Here is a 27,378-nt window from a genome sequence, read left to right on the forward strand (position 1 = left end):
GGAAATGGAGTAGGGAGAAGAGCCAAGGGAAGAAGCTGCACTGAGGCACTGGGGAAGGTCAGGACATCCAGCCCAGCTTCAAACCCAGATGACTGCCAAGGTCAAACAGCCCTTCTGTTCTGACAGCCTGAAACTCTGAACATCCCACATTTATCTCCTTGTACAACCTAAGCACAGCTTCATAGCCCATGTGTCTTTTGGGAAAAACCTGGACTTGGGAGCATTTTTTGAGATATGCTTTCAACAAACAGTGAACATGGCAGCGAGAATAGGAAAGCTGAAGGCCTGTATTATTTAGCCAAGATTGGGTGATCTAAGAGATTAATCCATGAGCCATCAGGTACTTCACAGTTCTGGTCCATTTCTGCCCTCCCAAAAAATAAAAAATAAAAGAACACCACTTTGGTTTAGAAGTGCTGGAAACCTTAATTGAAATATGAATTATTTTGGTCAAAGAATTAAGACTGATGTAATGGAAAAGTGATTTAAACATTTTAGAAACACAATGGATTGTAGTTCTAGGAACGTGCTACAGCACACATTTTATAGGGTTTGGGGATGACATTAAATGAAATGGCAGGGCTGAGGTCCAGGTCTGAGCTGGAAACTCCAGGTGGAGGGAGGAAGTTGAACCTCTGCAGGAGACTGGTGAAGAAGAGGAAGAGCTCCATTTTGGCAAGAGTCTCCCCAGCACAGATCCTCCGCCCTGGAACAAAAGGCAAAAGGACCACAGGAAAATCAGTGAGCTGCTTCTCCAGTATTGGAAGAAAAAAACCCCTTTTACCAGCTCTGAAAAGCTGGAAATCCAGCTTCAATGGGAATCCAGAACATTTGAATGTTATATCCTAGGTATGAATAAAGAACACAGTAGATTTAAAGTCTTTTGGGTACAAGTTATCAGAGAGGAAATTTGATCTTCAGAGGTACCAAAGCCAGGTGGTGATAGATTTTGTTTTCCTTTGTCTAAATGCTTGCATTTGGAGAGAAATGTATGGAAATGTAGTCTGAATTCCTTAACTTGAGTTTTCAGTAAAATTGAATTTTTACTTCATTTTCACAATTTTTTTTTTCTACTTGGCTGAATGTTTTGATCCCAAACCAACTGGTTTAGTCTAGAGTTTAAGTCTATTAGTCAACTCAGAGGCAATTTTTTATCCTAAAATTTTTCAGCAAATTCCTTGAAGATTCACAAATGCTGGCCAGAGTGGGACTGAGAAGCCAGGTGGAGGAGATATTCTATGAATATTCAAAAATGCTGTAAATGTAAGTTCTGTCAAATCCAGTAGCTAGTAAACTGCCTTATTCATAGCACGATGATTCAAGCCAGAACTAACAAAAACTTGAGCTAAAATTTGGTTTTAACACTCCTGTGTGAGAGAAAATGGAGAGCTATTTCATGGCTGTGATATGAAATAAGTCCTCCAGGGAATGCCCAGACCTGACATTCCCTGGGTCTGCTTTCAGCTGGGACATCTAAACTTAAGTCTGGAAAAGAAGACCTGGGAACTGGAAGTGTCATAAATTCTTCTAAACGAAAAAAAAAATTACAGTGTACTGGCTGGTATGACAAGAAAAAAATCTTATTTGAAGATCATACAGAGTCGAAAATATACAAATAGGGTTGATTAAAAAATGGAGAGTGTTGTGGATATGCCACATAAATTAGCCAGAGACTGATGTATGGGAACTTAAAAAGAGCAATTACAGAGCCTGCAAAGCAGAAGAAATGCCAGAAAAGGAGCAGAGTTGGAATCTCCCATGGCAAATGGTGTAGGTGTGTAAATTCAGGTGAATGTCACATTCTGAGAAAGCCTCAAAGGGCAAGTCCCTTCTTTCCTTTGATTTTACACAGAATTTGGGCTTTTTTTATCATCATACTATATGAAACCTTGACCCAGCTGACATTTTTTGTGACTTTTTAAAAGGGACATGGAAAAATGAAGCAGGAATGCACAGAAGCATCTTCGCTGTGTATTCTGTATAAATGTAAAAGAGAAAGCACCTGCTGAGAAAGGCATGAAAGCATCTTTCTTCACAAATTTCCCATTGGCATCAAGGAAGTGCTCAGGGTAGAACATGTCTGGTTTCTCCCACTGTGACTGGTCTTTCAGGACTGAGGTCAGTAAAGGGATGATGTAGGTTCCCTGCAATATAGGACAGAGGAATAAATTCCTAGACAAATTCAGAAAGAAGAAATGTTAAGCAATCCTGTAGGCGTCTCACCTTGGGGATGAAATAGCCTTGGAGGGTGACATCTGCAGCAGTCTCATGAGGCAAATCCAGTGGCAGGATATTGGCAAACCTCTGAATTTCATGGATGACAGCATCTGTGTATGGCATCTGAGCTCGGTGCTCGATCCGCGGGGGGTTGGACCCTATCACTTGCTCTATCTCTTCTTGGACCTTTTCTAAAGAAAGAATCAACTCTAAGATGCAAGGACTCATTCACCCCTGAGACACAGTGTGCTTTACTGATGTCAAGTATAATAGATCTGGAGTACAAACAATAAATTCTCCCAAAATCTTTTTTTCCTTTCAGAAATAATAGGAGGTGAACAGGACTACCATGTTTAATTCTTTACCAAAAAGGAACCTAAAGGCTTTTTTTCTGCCATCTCTTCTGTCTAAAGATTCATGTTCTGCCCAAGGGTTGTCTCTAAAACCCCATTTGACTCTAAACAACCCTGTACCATCAGCTGGAATGGAGATGCCAGGCAAAGGCAATTCCATGAATCTTCTCAAGTCCCCAAAGCCTCAGTACAGTTCATTTAACATCTGCACAGGCCTTTGGTTTATTGACAGTTTCTGAGGGTAACCTGGAACAAAATCATTGACCAACACAGGACAGCTCTTTACTTACTAATTAATGAGATTTCCCCAAGCAGAGGGCCTGGCCTGTATGAACTCTGTGTCCTGCTCCTGGCTGACCAGTGCAAGCCTCACTGGGTCTGAACCAGAGGACACAGAGGCAGTAATTGGCTGGAAATCTCAGCTCTTTGTAACTTGGCCTATTAAATCTCAGTTCTTTGCAACTTGGAGGTCTTGATCCTCCAGGTTCCTGTTTGGTCACTAATTCCCTGACTGTAACAGTATCTATCATTAAACCACTTACTCTGGATTTCAGGGTACTTTAGCATCAGCAGAAAGCCCCAGTTTAGTGTGGTGGAAATGGTCTCAACACCAGCAGTAAACAAATTGCTCACCAAGCTTAGCAAGTTGCCATTATGGAAATACCCATTGGTAGTGGATTTCTCCTGAAAAAAGTCGTTGAGATAAAAGGATGAAAACTCAAAGTTTTCCATGTGAAAATGCAATTTATGTAGATAAATATTTGCTAAGATATAAATCCTACATTTTAAAAAATTGTGAAAGACAAGGAAGAGCTTTGGGCTTGTGCCTGGAGCAGAGTGCTGACATATCTTTGTATTTACTGGGACCATCTGCAAAGGGAGCTGCCTTCCCCATGGGAAGGTAACCCAGCCATATCAGAGACCAAAAATAAGTCCCAGTAAAGCCCAGGTAGTGATTCCATAGTGTTATGTGTTATGTTTTCAAAAGAGCCAGAAGAGCTGGGGCAACAGAGAAAGCAGATAAAAAGATGCAGCCTTAGCAAATATATTTATACAGTCTGAAAAAAAAAAAAAAAAAAAAAAAAAGGATAAAGGTTCACTGATTAAAAGAGGTTGGAATTTCAACAGCATGAAGTATGTGTTCAACTCTACCACTTTGTAGTATGTATTTTCTCAAAGACAGCTTCCCTAAAGAAATTCAGCTGTAATTGTAAGGACTGAAAGAAAATTGCAAATGTGCTCATAAAACCATAAAAGATGGAATCAGCAAGAAAATGCCCAGTTACCTCCTGCTGTTTAACCAGGAAGGCATCAATAAAACTTCTTTGGTCATTTTTGTCCAGGTTTTTGAGGTGCTCCACAAAAGTAACTCTTACAAAATCATGGAATTCATCTCTGTTTCGAAGGAGAGCCTTGTTAGCCCTTAGGAGGAATCCAAGGTATGGGAAGATATTGTACATCTACAAGAGTGGAAGTTGTTAGAGTTTATCAGCCAGAGCTCTGAAAACACTACAGAAACAAATTAACAACGTTTGGCCTTCCTTGCAAATACAAAGTCAAAAACTTAAGATAAATATTTTGGTTTTTAGAACACAAAAAAAGTGACTGGATGAATTCGTAGTAGAAAATTCATCAAGGACCACTGAATAGATGTAAAAATCTTGCCTCAAATGACTATTTTTCAAGAGTAGTGTAGGTGTCAGGCTGAAACAACTTCAAGCTGCCATCAGGCAGATGGAAATGTTGGCCAGCAACTTTTGTTATTGTTTTGGCCAGCTCTTCCACTAACTTTTTTTTTTTCTTTTTCAAAAACTAGATAAATATAAATCAATCCAGGGTGTGGCAGCATTGCATGCAAGTAACTGAAGGTATTTTTCACTCATAAGCACTCTTCAAACTCCATCTTAAATATGTTTTTGAGAGACTAGGGTCTTGATTGTTGACTTAATGATTCTCAAACTCTCTCTCAAGGCTTTTTTTTCTCTGAGAAAGTGCTTTGTAAATCTATTATCTCTCAAAGTCTCATATTTTCCTGTTTAATAGAAGAAACTTATAACCAGTATTGCTATCGGCGTGCAGTGGAACAGCAACATAAACATGTGAATCATTACCGTGACCAGAGGTTTCCCAGCAAGCCTCATATTTTCATTGGTCAGATTTAGAAGTCTCACAAATCTGGAGTCTTTGTAGTCAAATCGTTTTCCAAGCAATATTGACACAATTATATTAGCAACTGCTGCATTAATTATTTTGCTGGCATCAACAGGATTTCCTGGACAAGGAACAAGAGAATTGATTACATTGTAATAAAGAGATGTAATTTGTAAATGTAAAATTATTATTAAATATTGCTATTTGTTATGGTTGGTTGCTATCATTGATTATTATCCAGTGTCAGAATACCATATCAAGACACAAAAATGCCAGAGGAGCCAAATTCATCAAACTGGTGTACATTTCCTAAAAAGGTCTGAACTTGAAAAGGCTCAAAAAGCCTTTGCATACTTGGACAAAACCTCAGAGGTAGTGAGGCCCTGGCACTGGCTGCCCAGAGAAGCTATGGCTGCTCCACTCCTGGAAGTGTTCCAGGCCAGGCTGGACAGGGCTGGGAGCAGCCTGGGTAGGGGAAGGTGTCCCTGCCCATGGCAGAGGGTGGAGCTGGATGAACTTTAAGGTCCCTTCGAACCCAAACCATTCTGTGACTGTAATTCCATGGGTTTGCAGAATGAACAGCCCACCCACCTTCCTGTGAGGCGATGGAGTCTGCCAGGTGCCCGTACTCCTCCATGATTCGATCCTCAATGGCCTTTTTGCCCATCCCAAAGTCTCGTAAGGCTGTGAGGGTAAACCTTCGCATCACCTTCCAGTTTTCACCGTGGGCAAAAACAACGCCTGAGACCAAGAGAACATTTCAACGTGGCAGAAGATTTTAAATAGTTTTGTAGGCATACAATGGAGCTGTTTAGTAGCAGTCACTTTTAAAACAAATTGCATCCAGATGAGGAAAAACACACAACTGTGCCTTAAGTATTTTCAATCCTCAGCAATAGGTTCATTACACAAGCAAAGGATAAATATTTAAGGTTTATTTAATCAAATCTTAAGAAGAATATAGATCCTTAAAGACACTTGTCACTGAAAGAAAGTAGACATATGAAATTCAAGTTCAAACTGCTGGTCATCATAGTTTGGAAGTGGAATTGAACTAAGACCTCTGATGGCTGCAGGGAAAAAATTAAGTAAGAAAAAATGTCTTAAAAAATTAGGTAATGTCTTAAAGACTCCACCATCAGCTTTTTTTTCACTGAAATTGTTACATCATTTAACTGATGACCTCAACTATGGGTTTGAAATTCTTTTTTTGAAACCCAGCTCATTACACAGTATTCCTCTTTTTAAAATAAATCCACAGTTCTACATTGTGCTACATGCAATCTATTGTCCTATTCTGAATATAAAAGCACTATTTACCACTGACATGATGAGCAAGAGTAGAATACTAATTTCAGAAAAGGTTGTTCTGTGATAAGCCCAAAACCCCACAAGTCCAGAGCCATATCATGAGAGCTAGAAATGCTTCTCTGGCAAGGATGCCCTGTTCTAGATCCCGAAAATGTGTCACTATCCATTTTCTGTTGCTGTAGGTTTTTTTAGAGTTATGGTTGTTTTGTTGCCACTGTCAGTAATTTCAAAGTTGAATAAGTGTGCTAAAGTCAATGAAATTGCTCCCTATTTCCAATGCCTTTTGTGATTTCTGATCCAAAGTGTTGTCCCAGCTCCTGCTGTGTCTACAGGGAAAATAAAAAAAAAAAAAAAACAAACAAGTGAAGCTGATAAGGAAGAATAAGACAAACTTACCATTTCCTTTGGTCAAATCTTCAAAGACTGGTATTTTAGGTCTCTCTGCAAATGCATCTGCCTGGTTTACGAGAGCTTCCTTCACTGTCTCATAGCCAGAAATCACTACAACTTTCCTGTACCCCATCTGAACACTGAAGACTGGACCATATTTTCTGGACAGCTGTCAGGAAAAGAGAACAGTGATTTACCACTTTGACAACTTACAAAGAAATTCATCATCCATTCCAGTGCTGCTTATTTTTCAGTCCTTCCTCTGGGTTACTCACATGGTAGATATTTTCCTGACTACAAGGAAAGACACTGGATTTAAATGATGGCAATGTGCCAGACATTGTGGTAGATAATGACTAAATGGAACAGTTGGGAGAAGAGTTCCATTGTGCTAAACTGAGCAGAAGTATCAACAGCTGAAACCCCAAATCAGCAAAGGATTGCTCTGAGAGTTCTGTCTGCCCTCAGAAGCCCTTGTAAATTCAGTTTGACTCATGCTTTCAGACAGCTCTATGCTATTGTGTTTCTTTTGTGCACAGGCTGCACCTGAATAACCTGTTCAAATGTTTGGTACCATTATTTTATTAGAAATAAATCAGTTTGTTTCTGGGCCAGGATTTAGCATTAGACACATTCAAGCTTTTTATACATAATTACATGCACCATGAATCTGTCTCAGAGACAATGTTGTTTTTTAGCTGGTACAGGTAGATTTATTTTTCTGTAACTCAGTGTTCCTGATTCTTCTGACTACTGGAGAAGGGTTTCCTGACTGCACTCATTTTCTAGTGGCTTTGCAGAGAGAAACAGAAGCATCAAGATGCAAAATGTTCAGCAAGTGGTAAGCAAGTACAGCTAGCTGAAAAAACAGGAGCAGTCACCCACATCTGAATTGTGCTCAAGTCAGAGAGCCAGTATCCACCATCAGAAAGGAATCACTGAATTACAGCAGACACATGTTTGTCGGCTAGCCTGAAAACAGATGGAACTTGCTTTTGTCAACACAATTGGACTGTGTAGGAGAGCTACAGTGATATTCCAGATATTGCATCTAGCCAGTCTTTTGATTTGTGGGTACAACATCCATACAGGTTCGTTGGTGCAAATATCCCTTTCAAAATCATCAGCAGGGAAAATGTGTAATTTTAATGTCTAAGCAGAAAAAACTCTAAGAAAGGAGCAGGTTCATATAACTCTTCTAACTCAAAGTCACCAAAGCCCTGCAAAAAACTAAGTAAAGTAAGCACTAGAAGAAAACTGAAAGATTTATTATTTTGGCAAAGGTTGGCGCTGAATATTAAGAGTATATAGTTATATCTTCAGGTTCTGGGGAAGAAAAGAGGAAAGGGAGATGAGAACGTTGATAAATCAGTAATGCCAAGATGCTGCAGTCACAGCTCCAGGTGCATCAATCAGTGGAAGGCAGAGAGGGTTGCACCACATATCACAATCATTTCTTAGTCCATTGTCTTTTTCTCAAAATTACCACAAAAATAAGGTGGATGCTTGCTATTAATTTGAAAGTTGTTGAAGGCTGAAACCTGGACAAAATATTACAGTCTAGAAACCATGCTGCATTCAACATTTTCTGCTCAAATAACCATTTCTGGATCCCTGGCTAAAGGCTCGTGTATGGATGCAATACATTGGGTGCAATAGGAGAAATTGCCTGACATCTTGGACTATGGGGCTTGTTGATAGGACCAACAGAAAAGAAAATGAGTACCTCTAGATAAGTCCTGTAGGGTCTCTTCAAATCAAACAAAAGAAGATTTCCAATTATAGGTAATGGTCTTGGACCTGGAGGAAAGTTCTGTCTTCGGTCATTGTTCCAGAAACCTGTTGTTTTCAAAATGGAGAGAAAAGCCAGGATCAACGCTAAAACAATGGAAGTGCTGCTGTTCCAGAAACCTGCTGTTTTCAAAATGGAGACAAAAGCCAGGATGAACACAAAACCAATGGAAGTGCTGCTGTTCCAGCCCATCTCTGTTCAGCCAAGTATTTGCCACAGAAAAGAGAAAATGTGGACTCTGGATGTCTGTCCTCCTGAAATTATTGTGCTTGGGAGGATCTTGTGTCAGTCCATAAACCTCTTTTTCACTGAAGGGTATGTTTCAATCGTGGCTGGTGACTTGCTCTTTTCCCATGCACTTCCTAATGGGTCTTCAGAAGGGTACAGGGGCATATATGTGTTTACTAATGTGACCAATGTGACTGGGTGAGAGTATGGGTCACTGGGCAAGTGTGAAAGTCCAAGAACATGGGTAACTGCAGGTCATCAACCTGACATTTGCTATAAAAACCATAAATTCTGCGTGCTGTCCAGGTTACTGATTAATCATGCTTTTGCCTTTAGCACAGATATCCTTGATACCCCTGAGGAATCAAAATTCCACTGCCCAGGGGTGTAGTGCAAAGAGATTGTTATTTTTTTTTTTAAAGTGTGTGATGTATGAATGTGAGACTCACAAGCTGAGAGCAGAAGTATCTGTTTTTGCAGAGTTAAGACAGTACTCACACACTTAGTGTGAGAATCTCTGTTCAGTTCTTTGCACATAACCCAGTTGCAGGTCTCTAATAAACCTGTCAGCCTGACAATCTGTTATTTTTCTCAAGGTTTGGAGGTTTGAGGAAACAGGATGCCTATCCTGTTTTCAGATTGTGTGTAATTGCTTTCTCCCATGCATCCCAGGGCTTTTCACAAAACTGATTATGGGTGGCATAACTTTGATTCCATTGAATTCATTGGGAATTTGAAATCACAGAATCACAGAATTATTGAAGCTGGATGGGACTCTGGAATTTGTCTGGTTCTATCCCCCTTTCAAGCTGGGTCACCAAGAGCCGCTAGCCCCAGCCTATGTCCAGACAGGTTTGGAACATCTCCAAGGACCTAAAAAATTATATGACACTAAGGAGGGAGACTCCACATCTCCTGGGCAGTCTATGCCAGTGCTTAGTCACTCTCACAATATAAAAGTGTTTCCTGATGTTCAGAGGGAACCTCTTGTGTTTCAGTGTGTGCCCATGGCCTCTGGCCCTGGCGCTGGGCATACACTGAGGAGAGTCTGGCTCTGATTTATTTGATCCTCCCCCAGGTGTTTGTACTGATAAGATCCTGCTGAGCCTTCTCTCCTCTAGGCTGAACTCCCACCTCTCTGTGTTTCCTCATATAAGAGATGTTGCAATCACTCCAGCATCTTTGTGGCCCTTTTCTGGACTCTCTCCAGTCTGCCCATATCTCTTTGGTACTGGGAATCCCAGAACAGGACAAAGCACTGGGAAAAATCATCCTCTGTTGGCTGAGGACAGGGGGCTGAGGTACAGCCTAACTCAGGTGTCTCAGAGAGTGAACAGCAGAGGAAGAGGTGTTGAAAGAACAAGCCAAGGGGAAGACTGGACAGAAAAGCTGAGTCACAGCCTACAGGACAGTGTTTGGAAGAGTTTTCCAGCAGAAATCTTGAACACTAAGTTGCATGTGGCCTTGAGGCCAGAACCTGAATGTTGTGTGAGGTGAAGTGCCTCAAGGCTGAGCCCCTTGTCCTTCTCTCCCGAAAGTGTCAGGGTCCCTGCAGAGACATGGCCAGAGGCAGAGGAGAGGAGGGAATGGGGGAATTTCCCAGGGAATGGGGGTGCAGAGACCTAGAGGAAAAAAGCCCTGGCACATGGCTGGGAGCCTGGGAGGGAGGCTTGAGCAGGCCTGGGAGAGGGGCTTGAGCAAACCTGGAAGAGGGGTCCGAGCAGGCCTGGGAGAGGGGTTTGAGCAGGCCTGGGAGAGGGGTCTGAACAAGACTGCTCTTGGGCTGGCTCACCCTGAGCCTGCTGCTGACCCCAGGAGCTCTGGAGGAGAGACCAGGACATTTCACCTGCCTGGAAGATGTCCTGGAAGAAGTCCAGGGCCAGTGTCCAGCTGTTCTCCAGTTTGCTTGATTCTACTTCACTTTTCCAGAGTGTGAAAAGGCACTGAAAATGTCACATATATCTAGAATTTAACTAACAGCAAGGAACTGAGAGGAAGCTGAAAGGTGAACCTTTTGCAGGAGGCTTGAGAAGAACAGGAAGAGCTCTCCTTTGGCAAGAGGAGACATATTTTGTTGATATATTTTGAGAAAAATTGATCCCAGTAAGAGAAAGAAGACATCCCCAAGAAATGTCAAACAAATACAGTTGGTCATTTGATCATTCAATTAATGCATTTATTCAGCAGCAGATTTGAGCACAAATGTTAAAATAAATTTTGTAAGCAAATATTCAGCCAATGGCTTTCAAATACATTTTCTTTTCATAAAGATACTGCTCTGAGGTAGGAATGGAGAACTATACAACAGCCTTCAAAGCTATGATTACCCACTGGTATTCTGAAAAGGGCTGACAAATAAGCTTGACCTTTAGTTAGTTTAAAGTAAGCTTGACCTTTAGTTAGTTTAAAGAAGATATCATTGAAGTTTTACTCATTAAAAAAAACCCCAAAAACCAAAAAAACCCAAAAAGACCTCACCCCAAGATGCCTTATTTAAGCTCTCTAAATGTAAAAAAAGTCAAAGTGAGAACAAAGGTAAGACAGGAAGAGTGCTGAGTGGTTGTTGGAAGGGATAAAACATTGCCAGTCTTTTATGAGAAAGACAAGAAATGCTGATATTGCGAGCCTCAAATTTAGAGTAGTTGTACTTTAACTTCTGTTTAATTTTCAGTCCCATCCTTTAAGCTCATCCTTCACTCCATGTCTTATTTAACTCCTTACTTTCTTTTCTTGCCAGTGTAAGGCCTTCTCATGGAAGAACAAAAGGGGTTTTAGTAAAATATTTTCAGCTTCTGTCTTTTAAGCATCCAGTCATGTATTTCACAGAAGTTGCAACTAATTATTAATGAAGCTCTGCTGATTCAAGGTATTCAAAGCTTTGATTAATTGGGAAATAACCAACCAAAGAAAATGCCCTAAGCCAGAGGACCAAATGCCACTGGCATCTGCAAGGTGGACGTGAGAAATTAGGGTAAAAAGCCTTTGGAGAAAGAAATTGTGTACTTCAAGGGCACAGTTGCATGGAAAAAACTCAACATTTAAAGCTCTAGTAAGACAAAGGGATTCATCTCTCTACTGTGTTTTTTGACAGAACTTACGAGAGTGATTTCTCTGGGGGAGGAATCTTCTGAAAAAGAAGTTTGGGGACAATGAGTACTGAGAGGATGAGGGTATGGATTACTATGGAAAGATTATAAGGAAGACTGGAGAAAAAAAAGGTATAGTTCATTTTTTCCCTTTTGGATTTAAAAAAAAACCCTAAATGTTATTATTGAGGGCATCCATCACCAAGGAAAGTTTAGGTTGGATATTAGGAAAAAATTCTTCACTGGAAGAGTGGTTAAACACTGGAACAGGCTCCCCAGGGAAGAAGGGGAGTCACCATCCCTGGTTCAAGAAGTGAGTAGACATGGAATTCTCAATGTGGTTTTCTGGCCATGATTATAATCCATCCAAGGTTGGACTTGATGGTCTTGGAAGTATTTTCCAACCTTAAGGATTCTATAATTCAAATTATTAATTACTATAATTCAAATTATTAGTTTACTGCCAGTAGGTGGTTCTTCCTAACTCAGGTATTCCTGTGTGGTCAGGACTCAAAAGTACTGAAATTACCTCACCCCCCTTTAAGGTGAATGAAAGACCCTCTGAACTCCCAAGCAGGAATTTGAGGGGTGAAATTCATGTATTGAATATAAAATTTTTACAGGCTGATCAGAGATGGAATCTTTTTCAAGTACTTCAACACTCCATAAATGATGCACAAAATACTTCTAAAATTTTTACAAATGCAATATTTACATTATTAAATGCTTCCCCAATTTTTACATAAATGAATGTGTGACAGCTCTGAGAGGATAAAGGTCATCTTACAGCCAACAAGGTAGAAGAGAGTCAGTCACTGCACATCTGCAAAAGAGTTTATCTGAAATAAAGTGTGATACAACAAGTGTATTTTTATTCATGGATAGAAATCTGACATATGTAGCAGTATACAGCAGGTACAACATTTGGGACAGCCCTACCTAGTATCTTTCTAAAGATTTTCAAGGAAAAATACATCAGCAGAAATGAAAATGCATGTGCTATTTTATATGAGAGGAGTTTTCCCCTTAAGTCTGGTAAGTAAGACTTGAAATAAGATCCTAGTATTAAAAAAGAAGGTTGAAAGTTCACCCTCTTTGGCCTGTTATTCAGACATCAGCAGTAGCTTTCCGTGAATGATGGATTGAGGCACTGTGTTCCTTCTGCTTGATCTCCACTTCCCATCCATCCATTTTCTCTCAATGGATTATCCCATACACGAAGGCACCTCATGGAATTCCTTCAGCTACCTCAATTTTTGTCTCTGAACTGAGCAGCCTCTGTCACCACTTCTCCGAGGAAGTTAATTTTCCTTAATTTAGCTTCAGTTTTCTTCTTCTTGCTTTCACTTCTTTTAGGATAAAGTGACTTCCGAGTCAGTGACTCACCCCATGGAAGTTCTCTGCTGAGTCTTCTGTAGGTTGAACACAATTTCTTTCCAATCAGTTCCAAACAATTTGTGTTTTTCTGGAGCTGGCATTAGTTCAGGTTGTATTTCTTGCCATTAACACTGCTGCAATCCACTTATTACTTTTGAATAGAATAAGACCTATCATGCAATCACTTGGTTTTCTTAGCTCCTACTCAGTTCCCTTATTATGTCCTTGAAACTAACTAAATCTATGACAATAAATAAATAGATCTATGACAATAATGAACTTTTTTTACAATTTCACTTTCTTTTCCCTTTCAATAAACAGATTAACAATGAATCTTGATACACATATCGCCTTATCAATCACTGTATTCTGTGATTTGCCATAAGAATTATTTCAACATTTTGCTTCCTGTCATAATCAAGCTTCAAAATACAGCATGTTTTCTCCTCCACCAGAAAACAGGACAACAAACTTTCTCAAAAATTTAAGGTGGGATACTCTGGTGAAAAGTTTGTTCAAATCCATATAAAAAATATCAATTAATTTCTTCTTGATTACCCCTATACAGCTGAAGGATGTAACTCAGAAATCTCACAATTAAATCTATTGTCCTGATAAAATATAGATAATTTTAAAGAGCAATTTGTGGTGCCTTTTTTTGATGAACAAATATATTAGAAGGACCTATTTTATTCACCTGAGCTTGGCATAATGACTAAGTAATCTAAAATCAATCTTGTTTTCTTCTACAAAAATATCTTCAGGCTTTTCTTGCAAACCTGGTGTGGTTGGGACAATACTTGGATGTTGTTTCATTTTTTTCTTAGCATTAGAAACAGAAAAGGGCACCATTAGGACAAATACTGCAGAATTAATTATTTTTCTACATGGCAGCTTCAAATCTGCTGTGCTCATCACGGTGGCTGGAGTGAAACTCAGGCACTGTCTCCTCCTCTGGAACCTGCCATGAAAAACAAAGAGGAGCTCAGTTAAGGATACATGGATTTGCTTTTGCCATAAAAGACTAAAATGTGCTGAGAATGTAATTCCATTTCTATATAATATATGTCTTTTTATTAACATTGACACAGCCTGACATGAGCCATCAATTCTGGATACTGAGGGATGAACACAGGGTTTTCTTCATAGAAGAAGGAGTTTAATTTATTGAAAAAACTTAATAAAATTTCCTTTAACTTCACATATTATTTACAAGGAATGTATATTATATATTCTTGCCTCGCTTTTTTGGGTTTGTCCTGTCATAAAATGATAAAGTTCAGATTGCTTAAATTAGGAATATGACATCAATGTCTGATAAGGAAGAGGATACCTGATACAGTGAGCATGTAAGAGAGAGATAAAGGCCTCCACTGTGATATCAATTTGTCTCTCTTTCTGCTTTTTGTTCAAGGTGAGTCCAATGAAAAAGGCATGATTACCTAAGAAGGCCAAAAATTATCCTGAAGGTCACCTGGTCTTGATACATTTACAGCCTGAAGTAGAGGAGGATTTTTGAATTTAGAGGAGGCAAACTTTCTGATTCATGTGTGCAAACCACAAAGCCCAGGAGAGCAGGGCTGCAGTGACTGTACATCCTCCAATATAATGAAAATAAAAGGAGGTTGTGTCTTACCTCCCAGTAAACAGAGTCATCAAAGCAGTTCTGGTCAGATACTTGTCCCAAGAAGGGGATCTTTAGAATAGCACCTGCAGAAAAACCAGCACCAGAGGTTTAAGAAGTGAAGAAAATGACCAAATGAATGTTCCTCAGCTGTGCCCTAGACATGCAGCTAAGTTTTCTGACTGATTTCCTCATCTACAGAAATGCTCAACCATCCTGGGGACATCAGGCTCATTATTCTGAGAGGTGATGCAGATTTCTTCACACAAACATAAATAAGAGCATAAATAACAGCTTGCTTTTAATTGACCAGATTTCAGACCAAAATTTTCTGTTTCAGCCTGATTTTTTGTTTGTTGGAACAATTTTTTGTTTGGAAGTATTCACAAACACATGGAAATGCGTGACACCTCCTTGAGTAGGTCTTGATCTCAAACTAGTTTCTGTTCAGAATTTGAAGTGTCTGAATCTGGAGAAGAATTCCTTCCAGAACAAAACCTTATTACTTCTATAGATATAAAACTCAATATCTTTGGAGCATGTATTCAGTGAGATATATACAGTCACAGAATCATAGAAACATCTAGCTTGGAAAAAACCTCCAAGATAATCAGGTCCAATCCTAGACCAAACACCATCTTTGTCAGCCACACCAGAGCCCTGAGTGCCACATCCAGTTACTCCTTGGAACCTCCAGGGATGGGGACTCCACCACTTCCCAGGGAAGCACCTTCCAATGCCTGACCACCCTTTCAGTGAAGAAATTCTTCCTGACAAACCTGAACTTCATTTGAAGACAAAAACTTTGGAAAACTGTTTTGCCATATTTGAGTTTCTGGCGTTGGAACCCATTATTTCAAATTTGTATTATTCACACAAAATTGTTGATACATTTAAGTTCTCAATGGAGAAACCTCTAAATTCACATATGTTTTTAGTCACTATAAGCATCATACTGACCTGTGAGTGCTCCTCCCACAATTGCAATTGCAAGTGTACTTCCCAGGGCAGCAGCCTGCATGGCAGGAGTAAGCACATGACCATTCCTGAAAAGGGTAAAAAACCAAACCATTGCCAATCAAAAAATTGTTACACTTTGAGGCTGATGACCATTCTTACAACTTGTACTTGCAGCATGCTGGAGAAGGTGACTGATAGGAAAATATCTTAGAATCTTTATGGTTGGAAACGATCTCCAAGAACATTGAGTCCAACAAATCCTGCCATTGTTGTGTACAAGAAGGAACTAATGACTTTAATTTAACTTTGTTTTAGGCTACAGATGAAAACAAGTTATTTGAGAAGGTTATTAATGCCCTGTAAGCCATTAGAGAATACTCCCTGTTGTCAAAACAGCCAGCATTTCATCTATTTGGAGTCTTCGGAGACAGTGGAAAAAAGCCATTTTGCTTTTTTTTTTTTTTTTTTTTTAATCTTACAAATACCAACAGTGTAATTGTAGAATCATAATAAAGGCATTTCTATGTTTGAATGGTTCGGTGTGCTGTTTCTTTATGATGCTTTAATTTATTTATTTTTATTTGATCTTTTAATCTGTAACAAGCTTGGCATTTAAGCAGTGTCTTAAAGGCAGGAGATCAAGAAGAACCCAAGTTAAATGAGAATACAATGCCTGACATCAAATATATTATGCATTTCTGAAAAAAATTAATAATTAGACCTAAAGATGGTAGCAAATTAGAAAGACGTTCCAAAATCAAAAAACTTCTTTCTCTCATCTCTCTGTAACTCACCTACTTTCTGTTTTTATCGCAGTCACTATGATGCCAGCAATACCCCCCAGAATTCCAGGTAAACCATGTAAGTTATGAACTCCACAAGTGTCTTGAATTTTCAACTTGGATGCCATCACAGGCTGAAATGAGGGGAAATAGGAGGTTTAGAGTGAGTTTGTAATTTTCCATGATCTCTAGATGGATATGCAAAAGAAAGAGCATAAGTACAAGAATCAAATCATTATTAAAAATCACCATTACCTGGATTTACTGTATCTATCCTCCCTTTGTAGCAAACCAAGGGAGCTCCAGAAAAGCCAAAGAGAAATAAAAAATGGGAGCAGAGCTGGGTCCCCAGTACTTACAGTCAGGAACTGGAACCCAAGGACAGAGACAATTCCAGCAACGACCCCAATGAACATGGCAGAAAAAGGGTGGATTTCCAGGTCAGCACAGGTACCCACGGCCACTCCTCCTGCCAGGGTGGCATTTTGAATGAGAACCTGCAGGGGGGACACAGAGTGAGGCAGAGGTGGCACATGAGGAGCAGTGGCTTGTTTTAGGGCTGAGTGCCCCTCCAGGCTCTCTTGCACATGCTGTGCTCAGACAAATAACTGCAGCTGCTGGAAAGGAGAGGGTGAAAACTGAGCTGGATTTTAGGGTGAGGGGATAGAAGCTGGTTTGGTTTTGTCTGTTGTCGCAACTGCACTGAGACTTCCAGAGAACAGGTCCTTTCCTTGAGAGACCTTTTGGCTGTTGTAATAAGAAAACTCAAGTAGGAACTCCTTTGAAATAAGATTCAAAAGTCCACCTGAACACTGGACTAATGTCTCTAAGGTCCAGCAGGTTCTGTGAATGAGAGAGAATCATCACAGAATCATTAAAGCTGGAAGAGACCTTTGAGACTAATAAATCCAACCATCAAATCAGTACAACCACCATGTTTCCAGTCCCCACACTGCTTTCCAACCTTTTCTGTGAAGAAATTTCCCCTAATATCCAGCCTAAACTGCCCTGATGCAACTTGAGGCTGTTTCCTCTCATCCTGTCACTTGGTATTTGAAGAGACCAAGCCCCACCTGGTTGAACCTTTCTTCCTCAGGGAGTTGTAGTGAATGAGAAGATCCTCCCTGAGCCTCCTTTTCTTCTGAGCCCCCCTCAGCTCCCTCAGCCACTTCTCATCAGACTTTACAGGTTTTACAAGTATAATAGCTCTAATTCTGGCCATAGTATGGGGAAAGGCTCCAGATAGCCTGGACAGATAGACAGAGACTGGGAATCTGCCTTCTCATCCTTATTGGAGAGGGTTGACTCGATTTAACAAGGGATATGTTGTGATTCTTACCATACTGAATTTGCCTCTTTTATCCACCAAGCTGGAGAGGGCGAATGTTACGATGGTACAGGCAGCCAAGGAGTAGTAAGTGTTGATAATGGCTGTTACCTGGGCTTGTGCAATGGCAGAGTTAAAACTGGGCCAAAAAAGCCAAAGGAACAGGGTACCTGCAGGAATAGAAGTGAAAACAAAGCCAAGGCTATTTATTCACAAGGGCCGAAACAGAGTGAGCTACAAGAAATGAGGACAATGATTAATGAGAAACACAGAACGGCCAAAATTCTGGAAGAAATAATAGAGTATGCAGAAGCTTTTGACACTGGCAGCTGGGATTTTGACACATGGTCTCTTGTCAAATCTTACTGGAAGGCTTTAATGACCCCTTGTCATGCTCCACTCACTGTCAGAGCTCACCACCACTGTGAAACCCCAGCCAGAGCAGGAGGCACAGGCAACACAATTCACATGCAAATCCTTTATCAATACAACTGAAAGCTTTAGCTGGTGAATTGGTCTATGAACAGGTCTCATGGACAAATAGCTATATGGTTTTTGACATTTATTACCACGACAAGTACAACTCAATCCCTTTAATTATGGACAATTGCTTTGGAAGTACTGCTGAAAAGCACAAGATTTAACAGAAAGGAATTTACCACTCTGGCACAGTGAAAACACATATTTTATTTGATCTTTCCATCCTTGGAAGCAAGGAAAAATTGTAAAAATATGTGTGCCACTGAAATTACGGTGCATGCATGAGAGTAAAAGGAATTTGCCTCCAGAAGTGTACTTAGGAAAATTAATGTAGCATAATAATAGGTAATCGGAAAAAAATAGGGATGGGAGAGGGATGAACAGCTGATCAGCTCTCAATATTACATCACTTACCAATCATGGCAAACATGTCTGAGTGGTAGGTGGATTCATCATTGTCATGTTTGTTTGTCAGACCAGGACGGTACAAGACGAAAGCTGCAGCCAAACCAAAATAAGCTCCAAAAGCATGGATAGTCATCGAAGCTCCAACATCTGTGGCCTGTAACAGGGACCCAAAGTAATGCCAGAGATTTTATACAGCATGAAGACAAGGGTCTGATGAATGAGAAGTCTGGAGGAGTTAATGGTTTAATTCTGTGGTAGAAACCAGAGCGTAGAATAAGCAAACTGGAAGTACTTCAAAGTGAAAGCATTTGTTATAAAGAGAAAACAATGATTGCTAAATAGTTGTACCTTGAATACTTTGGTAACTAGGTGTTCGTTGCATGCAAACATGGTGATCTCCAGGAGAGTCAGGATCAGCATCTGAATGGGACTTGTTTTCCCCAGGAGTGCTCCAAATGAAATCAAAGCTGTTGCTGTACTGAAGTCTGCATTTATCATGCTGAAGATAAGAAAAAGAAAACAAAAACAAAAACCAAACCACAAAAATAAAAGAAAATCAGTTTAAAAGCTGTAATACCCAACATGCCATTAAAATTATATCATTAAAATTACAGAGCTTTAATTCTTCAGATACAACATTATCAAGTTCATCTTCATGGATAAAAATGAAATCAGCCTTTCCAGATGGATTTGTAAGGATCTTACCACCTAGTGAAGAGTAAGTGTAAAAGGTTTCCTCCCGCTTACACCATACATGTGGCTACCTGGTTGGAATTATGATGAAAAGGCAGAGGAGAAGTGTATGGGGATGTGCAGGGATGCCATGGAATCAAAGAATCATTTAGGTTGGAAAAGGTCTTTGAGACCATTGAGTCCAATCACAGAATCATTTAGATTGGAAAAGGTCTCTAAGGCAATTTTACCCAGCACTGCCAAGGCCACCACTAAACCATGTTCCTCAGTGCCACATCTGCAGGTTTGTTAAAAAACTTCCAGGGCAGGTGACTCTACAGCTTCCCTGGGCAGCCTCTTCCAATGCCTGACCACCCTTTCTGTGAAGAGATTTGTCCTATTATCTGACCAAACCTCCCTTGGTGTGATTTCTTCTTGTCACTTCAGGCCATTGTGAAGATATTTGTCCTAATATCCGACTAAACCTCCCTTGGTGTGATTTCTTCTTGTCACTTCAGGCCATTTTTTCTTGTCCTGTCTCTCATTCCCTGGGAGCAGAGCCTGACTCCCACCTGGCTGTCCCCTCCTGTCAGGGAGTTGTGCAGAGCTAGAAGGTCCCCCCTGAGCCTCCTTTTCTCCAGGCTGAGCCCCTTTCCCAGCTCCCTCAGCTGCTCCTCATCAAACCTGTGCTCCAGACTCTTCTCCAGCTCCTCTGTCCTCTGAACATGCTCCAGCCCCTCAATTTCCAGCCCTGACTGCCACCTAGTCTTCAAAGATGACAGTGTGTCTTTGGTCAGATGGTTTATATAATGCTGGAAGCCTTGCACACCTGTCTGTCTCTGTCCACCATCTTTGCATGAGCTGTCACACTGGAGCAGTGTCAATATGTTTTTGGGGATTGGCAAAGGTAAATAAAACCAGAAACTGATCAAAAACTTAGAGCACAGAGAGGCACTAACCTGTGGGTCTCTCTAAAGATGCCTGCCTGTAAGCATTAGGGAGCTACTTGTATTATTCCTGCTTTCCTCTCAGTAATGTTCTGATGCTGTTCATTTTGAAAGTGTTTACAAGTTGTATCAGCAAACAGAACTGTGGATGTGGAAAACACTCTGAGACCCTTGGTAGAGGCAGGACAGGTGAAGAGGAGGGGCATTAAAATCACTTAGAGAAATTGCCCATGACGTCTCATTCTGTGATTGGTGTTCAGACCCTGCTGGAGAATGATGCTCATGGAAATCATTCCTTGAGGAGTAAGAGAAAACCTTGTGAGTGCACAGACATGCTGCTGCAGCCTTTCTTCTGTGACCACATGTGTCATGGAAAGACAGATCCTTCCAAGTCTGCTGGATGCAGGACGTGCTGTGCTACTGCTGGAAATCTTCCAGCTTCCACAGAGTCAGAGATTCAAAGCAAAAACTCTACAGGACCCACACCTCCCACTTATAACATAGCACCTCAAATTTCTGCACAAACTTTGGCCCAGTGCACCAGGAGTGGGCCCCTCAGAGGTGAAGGGCAGAAGGATGTGGAGAGGAGGACAGTAAGGCTTAATGAAATTTAGTTCAAGTCTGACCCCCTAGGTGTTGTGGTTTATGGCTTCTCATGATATCTTTAGGCATAGAAATATCAATTTTTGTGAATTCACATATACCTTTCGATGTTAACAGAAATTTTCCCTCTTTCCATATGCCAAAATCCTTGCATCAGAATTCCCCACTGGAGACCGAAGGCGGCAATGAGCATGTTGAAACCAACACTGCTGAATCCATATTTCTTCAGAAAGGTCATCAGGAAACCAAATCCAACAAATATCATCACATGGACATCCTGAAAATCTGAAGGGAAAGCACATCTATGTAGAGACTGTGAAAAGTGACTGAGAAGGGTGAAAATCTGGGGACGAAGGCAGTTTGAGTAGAGAAGAGTTCCAAACTCCAGTCATGCATGTGATCCATTCTTCCCATTTCATGACCAGTCTACCAGCTGAAAACAGAATATTTGGAAAATGCCACACCTAATTATTGATTCTATTGATTTCTATATCATTATGGAAAGCCACTGGATCTCTATGCTTGCAAATTTACTTGTGTCTTGCATTGTCCTCTCTTTGTGAAGCTACCTGGAACATCATCACAGCTTCACGTCCTTACAGAAAAATTATGTTCCCCTTCCAATAAACGTGGTCAGAGCCAGTGTGTTCTGACTAACTCCAAAATTGTACATGGGATTTGTTTGGGTGAGTGCTAGGTGTCCCAGTGCAAAGGAATCCTTGGGATTCCTAAAAATTACTGTCTGAGACATTGTTCTTTTTACATGGATAAAAGTTAATATTAAGGCAAAGTTTAATTTTTAAAAGTAATATAGTTAATCAGCACATCATTAGTCATTCTTCAAATATTTGGTTGTTTTTTGAAATATGAATTTTGTTAAAATATGGTTAGTTATTTTTCTACTTTTTAGAGTTATGACTTTAATTTTCTTTTATATGGTTTTAATACAAAGTGTGTCTATCGCCATAACATGGATACTTTATATTTTAAAATATTTATTTTACTTTAAAGCTTTATGTGATTTAATTGACTAAACCAGACAGGTTTGAGTCCTGTAATTGCAACTTTTTCTTCTGATTTCACTCTTAGTAAGGACCTCCAGAACAGAGAGACCGTTTTAAAAAATTTTTATTTCATTGCTCTTGCTACCAATAAGCATGAAAATCATGAGCTGGTTAGTGTAACTTTTGTCTTGAAGTTGCAATTCCCATTATTTGAAGTATTCCTGAGTTTTTCATTACCAGGTTTGGCCAAAAGAGGGCCCAGAAGTATAAGAATTTACTGGGGATTCCTAATAAACTTTTTGATATTTGCAGTGTCCTATTCCAGCCCCACCCTAGCACTGAAATAGCAATAAGAGCCTTTGCTTTGCATTTAAGAAACAGCATCGTTGGTTGGTTTGGGATTAGATGATGAACTTTAAGGTGCCTTCCAACCCACGCCATTCTCTGATTCTATAGAAATGCAGGCGGTTCGCACCAACCTTTTTGCTTCCTTTTCAGGCTGGACATTTTAAAGCTGTCTGAACTTATTCACTCAAATGGTTAAAATTAGGCTAATTCATGGGTCTTGAGGACAAATTCCTTCTAGTTTAGCCTGTACCTTGAACTTTAACTATTTTTTGTGCATGATTTTAAAGAGTAGGTCTGGAGTGACTATAAATGATAAAGAAAACCACATGATTTGAACTGAACTGTTTCAGTGACTAGTTGTGTTTGACAAAGCATAGCACATCTAGGAGAGAGGAAAATAAAGATTGGGAAAAACACTCCAGCAGATCCAGGACAAAGAAACTACACAGAATTCTGCAAGGCTGGCCAAGACCATCATATTACTTCCACTGCAAGGTGGCCAGTCTCAACACAAAGATGCTTGTGACATACTCTAGAACTGATCTTGCTTGGCCTAGAGTTGTCAACCATAGAACCCTGAGCAAGAGGGATGCATAAGTTTTCCTAAGCCATGAGTCATGGATGCTCACAGGACAATGCAAACAGGATGCCAACATGAAAGAAATCCTCTTGCAGTGCTTGAAGAACCACCCCACTCCCTTGTTCTCCCATTCCAGTGGCACAACACACCTGAAAGTGTCCATCCAATTTGCCATGCCTGTACTTGTACCCACCAGAAATAGATACAATGCAAAGCTACACTTTGGGAATGATCTCAGCTTAGCCCTCCTTACCTGAGTGCAAAGCTATGCTGATCCTCCACTACAATTTTTAGTTTTCTTCTATCCAAAAACCACTGAAACAACTTGAATTCATGGTGCTGAGGTGTCTAAGGCATACAAAATCAGGCCTTACACTGTAGTCCTGAGAATAAAATTTACCTCCTGGATGAAAGAACTAAATCTCTGAGGTACACATGGGTTAAAATCCTAAGGCACAGCATGGGAAGCAGTTTGAGCCCATCATTTAAGGAAGTCCTGGCTCGAGATACTTCCTAATACACCTATACAACCATAGCATGAAATTTCTGCCAAGTCCTCAGGCAAACTGCACTTTTGTTTCCACTTTGTACAGGTAAATTTGAGAGTAAGGAGCACTAAAAGTGAAAATATAGATATTGTTGAAATCTGCTTTTATTCCCATTCTTTATTGGGAATGACCTCTGTGAGGACAGCATCTAAAAATTCAACATGACATTGGTGGTGTTTGCTTGGTTTATGTCTCTACTGGTAATCTGAACAACCTGGCCAAAAGAAATATATGTTCTTCTCTCTTAAAACTCTGTTCCCACCTTAGAGTAGTCCCTTATCCATGCTGTGCCTAAAGCCATACCTGGCAGGAGGTCAAGGGGCCAGTTTTCATGAGCCCAAACCATTTCAGAAGGCTGCTCACAGGTCAATGGCAGCTGAGGGACAAGTATGCAGGAATAACACAGTCTTACACTGCCTGTGCAGGGAGGCATAAGAGGCAGCAGGAAATTCCTCCCACACTTTTTAGACACTGATATTAATGAAGAAATAAGCATAAGTGATCTTTAACTGGGTAGGCTACATTTGAAGATCTATATCGTAGTGTTAGTGCAATTACCTGTGCTGTCAAATTATTCCTGTGGGTTTGGGCATAATTTTTGCCTAGGCCAACAATCACCTCCTGGGTGACAGTGGACCAAGAGTAATTCCCAATACACTGTTTAGACAAGGCCACCTAATTTAGGAACTTGGATAGTTCAACACAATGGGGATAGTTTAATATAACCCCAGCTAAGACAGCTGCATTTGTTCAGCCTGGAGAAGAGAAGGCTCTGGGGAGACCTTAAAGCACTTTCTAGTACTTGAAGGGTCTTATAAAAAAAGTGGGAGAGTGACTTCTTAAATGGGCAGATAAAAATAGGACAAGAGGGAACAGTTTTAGATTAAAAGAGGAGAGATGTATATTGGTTATTAGGAAGAAATTCTCTCTGTGAGGGTGGAGAGGCCCTGGCACAGTTTGCCCAGAGAAGCTGTGGTTGCCCCATCCCTGGAAGTGTCCAAGGTTGGATGGGGCTTGGAGCACCCTGGGGTAGTGGAAGGTGACCCTGCCCGTGGCAAGGGGGTGGAATGAGAGTATCTTTAAGGTCCCTTCCAACCCAAACTTTCCTTTGGCTCTATGAACATCATTGACATGGCCAAACTCTTACGGAGAGTGGGCACAGCCCAAGGTACCACATCTCAGGGATACTGCCACATCTCAATGGAGCTAACCTAAATGTGAGTAATTAGTCCCTGATGTCCATCAGCAGACTTGCATCTGGAGCTGAATAACGCCCTCATTTGCTGTTCTCTGACCCAGACAATGCTCTCTGTGAGAGTACACTACACACAATTACTCCAACCTGATTTCACATGCCCCTGTAACAGCCACTGAAAGGACAGTTAAGATGAGAGAAAAAGAGGGTTCAAAATTACAAAATTACATTCAAAATACACAGGTGCTACCTGCAAGCAGGGAGTTCTGTACTCTGTGATCCTCATCAAGCACATTGCAATCAGGGCTACAAGTCATTGAAGCCTCAGAGCCAAAAAACTGAACAAGCAACCTTCAATACTGCCAGGAAAACACAGTTTGCAGCTCTGCAAACTTTGTTTTCTATTAATTCACAATAGTCATATCATGGATGAGAGAAGTGACTAACTACTTCTCAGGCCAAGAGCTTTTTCTGATCTTCTCCAAGTATTTGCAGAGAAACAAATCAACAGAAACATTTTCAGGCTAAAGTATTATAGCCTAATGGAGGCACTGCTTTGGAAGATAGCAGGGGATTATCCACCTTGTCACCAAAACTATGGCCCTTTTTGGAGTTCAGGTTTCACAAACATTTTATAGCAATGATGAATATGCAGCTCAATTTCCATGTTCTCATAAGACACCTTTTCCAAACCTGAATGGTAGTAACGAAACATTCTATTCATTTTAATTATTTAATACATTAATCAGGATAGAAGGTCTGGCAAGAAACACCTCCATCTGTCTCTGCAAAATGTTGGACTCTTTCAAAGCAATGCACAGTTCTCCAGGTCTTAACCTGCTGTGCAAACACTAGAACTATTTCCCAGGCTCTTCTCTCCCAAAACAGCAAACATCTCAGCAGGGAGGTTGTTGCAGAATTTTGTATCTGCTCAATTTGGATTTGTCTTTAAAGCCTGCTGCTTTCACATCTCAGGAAAATGTGTTTGCCCCAAAACTCAACTTTCTTTTCCAGCTCTATCAGTAGGTCTCATAAGTTATTCAGAAATCTTGCTTAGGATCAATTTAAAGAAATTTCAACTTCTATAAATCTTAGACAGAAATACTTACGTGGGTATAACATTTTAGAAGGATCTGGGTCATAATCCACAAATATCCCAAACAAAATAATGACAATCACTTCCAGAAGAAGTGCCAGGATCGAGAACTTGAACTTCATGTTGGTGTCAAAGTCTGGAGGCATTGCTGGAGAGCAGGTGGCTGTAAGAGCTTGATAATGGGTGTTTGCCTTCAGAGGAGCTGGCTATTCTGTGGATCTGGGTGATATAGTGAAAAAAAAAGAAACAGAGACGTGAACACACCGTCCCACCCACTATGGGAGGGAAAAAGTATGGGTCAATATAGTGGTTTCAATTTCCCAGGGTACTTCTGTGTCTGAAATACTGGTTTGCATGTGGGGTTTTTTCCAGTTTGTAATGCAAACTAGCTCATTCAGCCACAGACATACTTCTCACTGCAATATGTATTTTAAAAAGGAATTAGCCTTTAAGAAAATCGCACAGAGCCTGGTTTGCTGCACATAGTAAGGAGCAGTGACTTTCAATTTTGTTGCCTGTAGTCAATAATATTTTCAAGTTGTAGCTCTTCTTCCAAAAAGTAAATAATTTTGCATTGCAAATAAAACATGGGAAATCACTTCTCTTCATGTAGGCTGTTATAAGCAAAGAGAATCTCTTTCAACAATCTGAAGACATATTTTTTTTATTTTACAGTGAAGTACTCATTCACAGAGCACAAGTTCCCAGTGTAAACTTTTATTTATAAAGGAAATTATTGTACTTATTTAAATGTAAAAAGGATATTCATAATTCTTATAAAGGAAAGCTGCAATTACTAAAAAGAGGAATTTGAAGAGAGCAACTCCAATTTTCATTTTTAATGATTGCTTTTTTTAACATTCCCCTTAGCTCAGACAATGGAAATATGTCAGAGACCAAATCTATTACATGGTTTAAAAAGCTTAATTTGTAAACTTTCTCACAAATGGAGGAGAAAATTAAATTTCACATAGTTTACTGTTGGATGATCTCTTGCTCTTCAGAGTCTAATTGCTTCTCTAGTATAAAGGTAGAGTTAGACCAATATCCAAACTAAGTTCAAAGTTCTCACAGTTTTTTCTCCCTGAAAATGAGTCTCTGCATTTGGAAGGGAAACCAAAGTATTTAGCAAGAAAATTCGTGTCTATCACATTATCAAGCCTGCAAGTGGCAAAGCTAAAATAAGCACATGTGTGTTTTTTCCTTCATAGCAGCTGTATTTCACTTGAGCAGCTCAAAGAGAGGAAGCAGAGCTTTGTTAAAAAGCTATCACTCATCCTTACTGCACCACAGGATAGGACACACAGCCAGCTTTGATCGTGAGGACTTGTGAGCTCCTACATTTGCTCAGGAGGTGATTGAAAAAGGACAAATTCATGAGTGAAGTTCATTTGATTTTTTTACTCATAGCTCAGCCACAAATATCCTGTGTATTCTTTGCATAAAGTTTTTCCTTGTGAAGATCTCACATACATGCAATCCTTATTGCACCTTAAGATGTTTTAGGGGTACAGAAAAATTTCCTTGCTGAAATTTTAACAGGAAAAGAGCCTTTTAATATTGTTTAGAATTTAAAATGGGTCAAGTCCATTCCATCAGGACTTTTTCTGAGGTTATTATTTTATGTCTTAAATCTCATGCAGGTGCATACACACAGAGGCACACAATCTGTATTGGAAGAGTATTCATCCATGTCTTTTTCCTTTTTCCTTAGCCAGGAAGAATAACTTAGCTTTCTCAGAGAGGTGAACTAGTGTCCAGCAGCCACAGAATGATGGCCCTAGACATGTACAGGTGATTAACACACAAATAGGGATACTGAAGAAATTATATTCTGATATTTATGCACTCTAATATTTGTTCTTCTAAATAAATGAAACATTTCTGTCTCATCACTAA

At 40.1% G+C, this 27,378-nt stretch overlaps 2 protein-coding genes across 3 annotated transcripts; both read right to left on the reverse strand.

Moving 5' to 3' along the window:
- Positions 1 to 518: 518 nt before the first annotated feature.
- Positions 519 to 8,406, reverse strand: LOC121347462 (cytochrome P450 2K6-like). Of its 2 annotated transcripts, XM_041426132.1 has the most exons (10): positions 8,334 to 8,406; positions 8,149 to 8,261; positions 6,429 to 6,591; positions 5,313 to 5,462; positions 4,682 to 4,842; positions 3,857 to 4,030; positions 3,113 to 3,254; positions 2,224 to 2,408; positions 2,003 to 2,144; positions 519 to 706 (listed from the first exon to the last, which is right to left on the reverse strand). In XM_041426132.1, the coding sequence occupies exons 1-10, from the start codon at positions 8,404 to 8,406 to the stop codon at positions 519 to 521; spliced, it is 1,491 nt and encodes a 496-aa protein (XP_041282066.1). The 2 variants fall into 2 exon arrangements, with proteins under 2 accessions (XP_041282066.1, XP_041282065.1); XM_041426131.1 differs by having other exon boundaries at positions 8,149 to 8,406.
- A 2,209-nt stretch (positions 8,407 to 10,615) lies between these two features.
- Positions 10,616 to 25,699, reverse strand: RHAG (Rh associated glycoprotein). Its single transcript, XM_041426168.1, has 10 exons — positions 25,493 to 25,699; positions 20,810 to 20,993; positions 18,835 to 18,985; positions 18,493 to 18,640; positions 17,611 to 17,768; positions 16,631 to 16,768; positions 16,284 to 16,405; positions 15,490 to 15,575; positions 14,542 to 14,615; positions 10,616 to 13,866 (listed from the first exon to the last, which is right to left on the reverse strand). The coding sequence occupies exons 1-10, from the start codon at positions 25,623 to 25,625 to the stop codon at positions 13,789 to 13,791; spliced, it is 1,272 nt and encodes a 423-aa protein (XP_041282102.1). The 5' UTR covers positions 25,626 to 25,699; the 3' UTR covers positions 10,616 to 13,788.
- Between the last annotated feature and the right edge of the window lie 1,679 nt (positions 25,700 to 27,378).

Source organism: Onychostruthus taczanowskii, unplaced genomic scaffold (assembly GCF_017590055.1).
Source record: "Onychostruthus taczanowskii isolate IOZ18803 unplaced genomic scaffold, ASM1759005v1 scaffold90, whole genome shotgun sequence".
Taxonomy (NCBI): Eukaryota; Metazoa; Chordata; class Aves; order Passeriformes; family Passeridae; genus Onychostruthus; species Onychostruthus taczanowskii.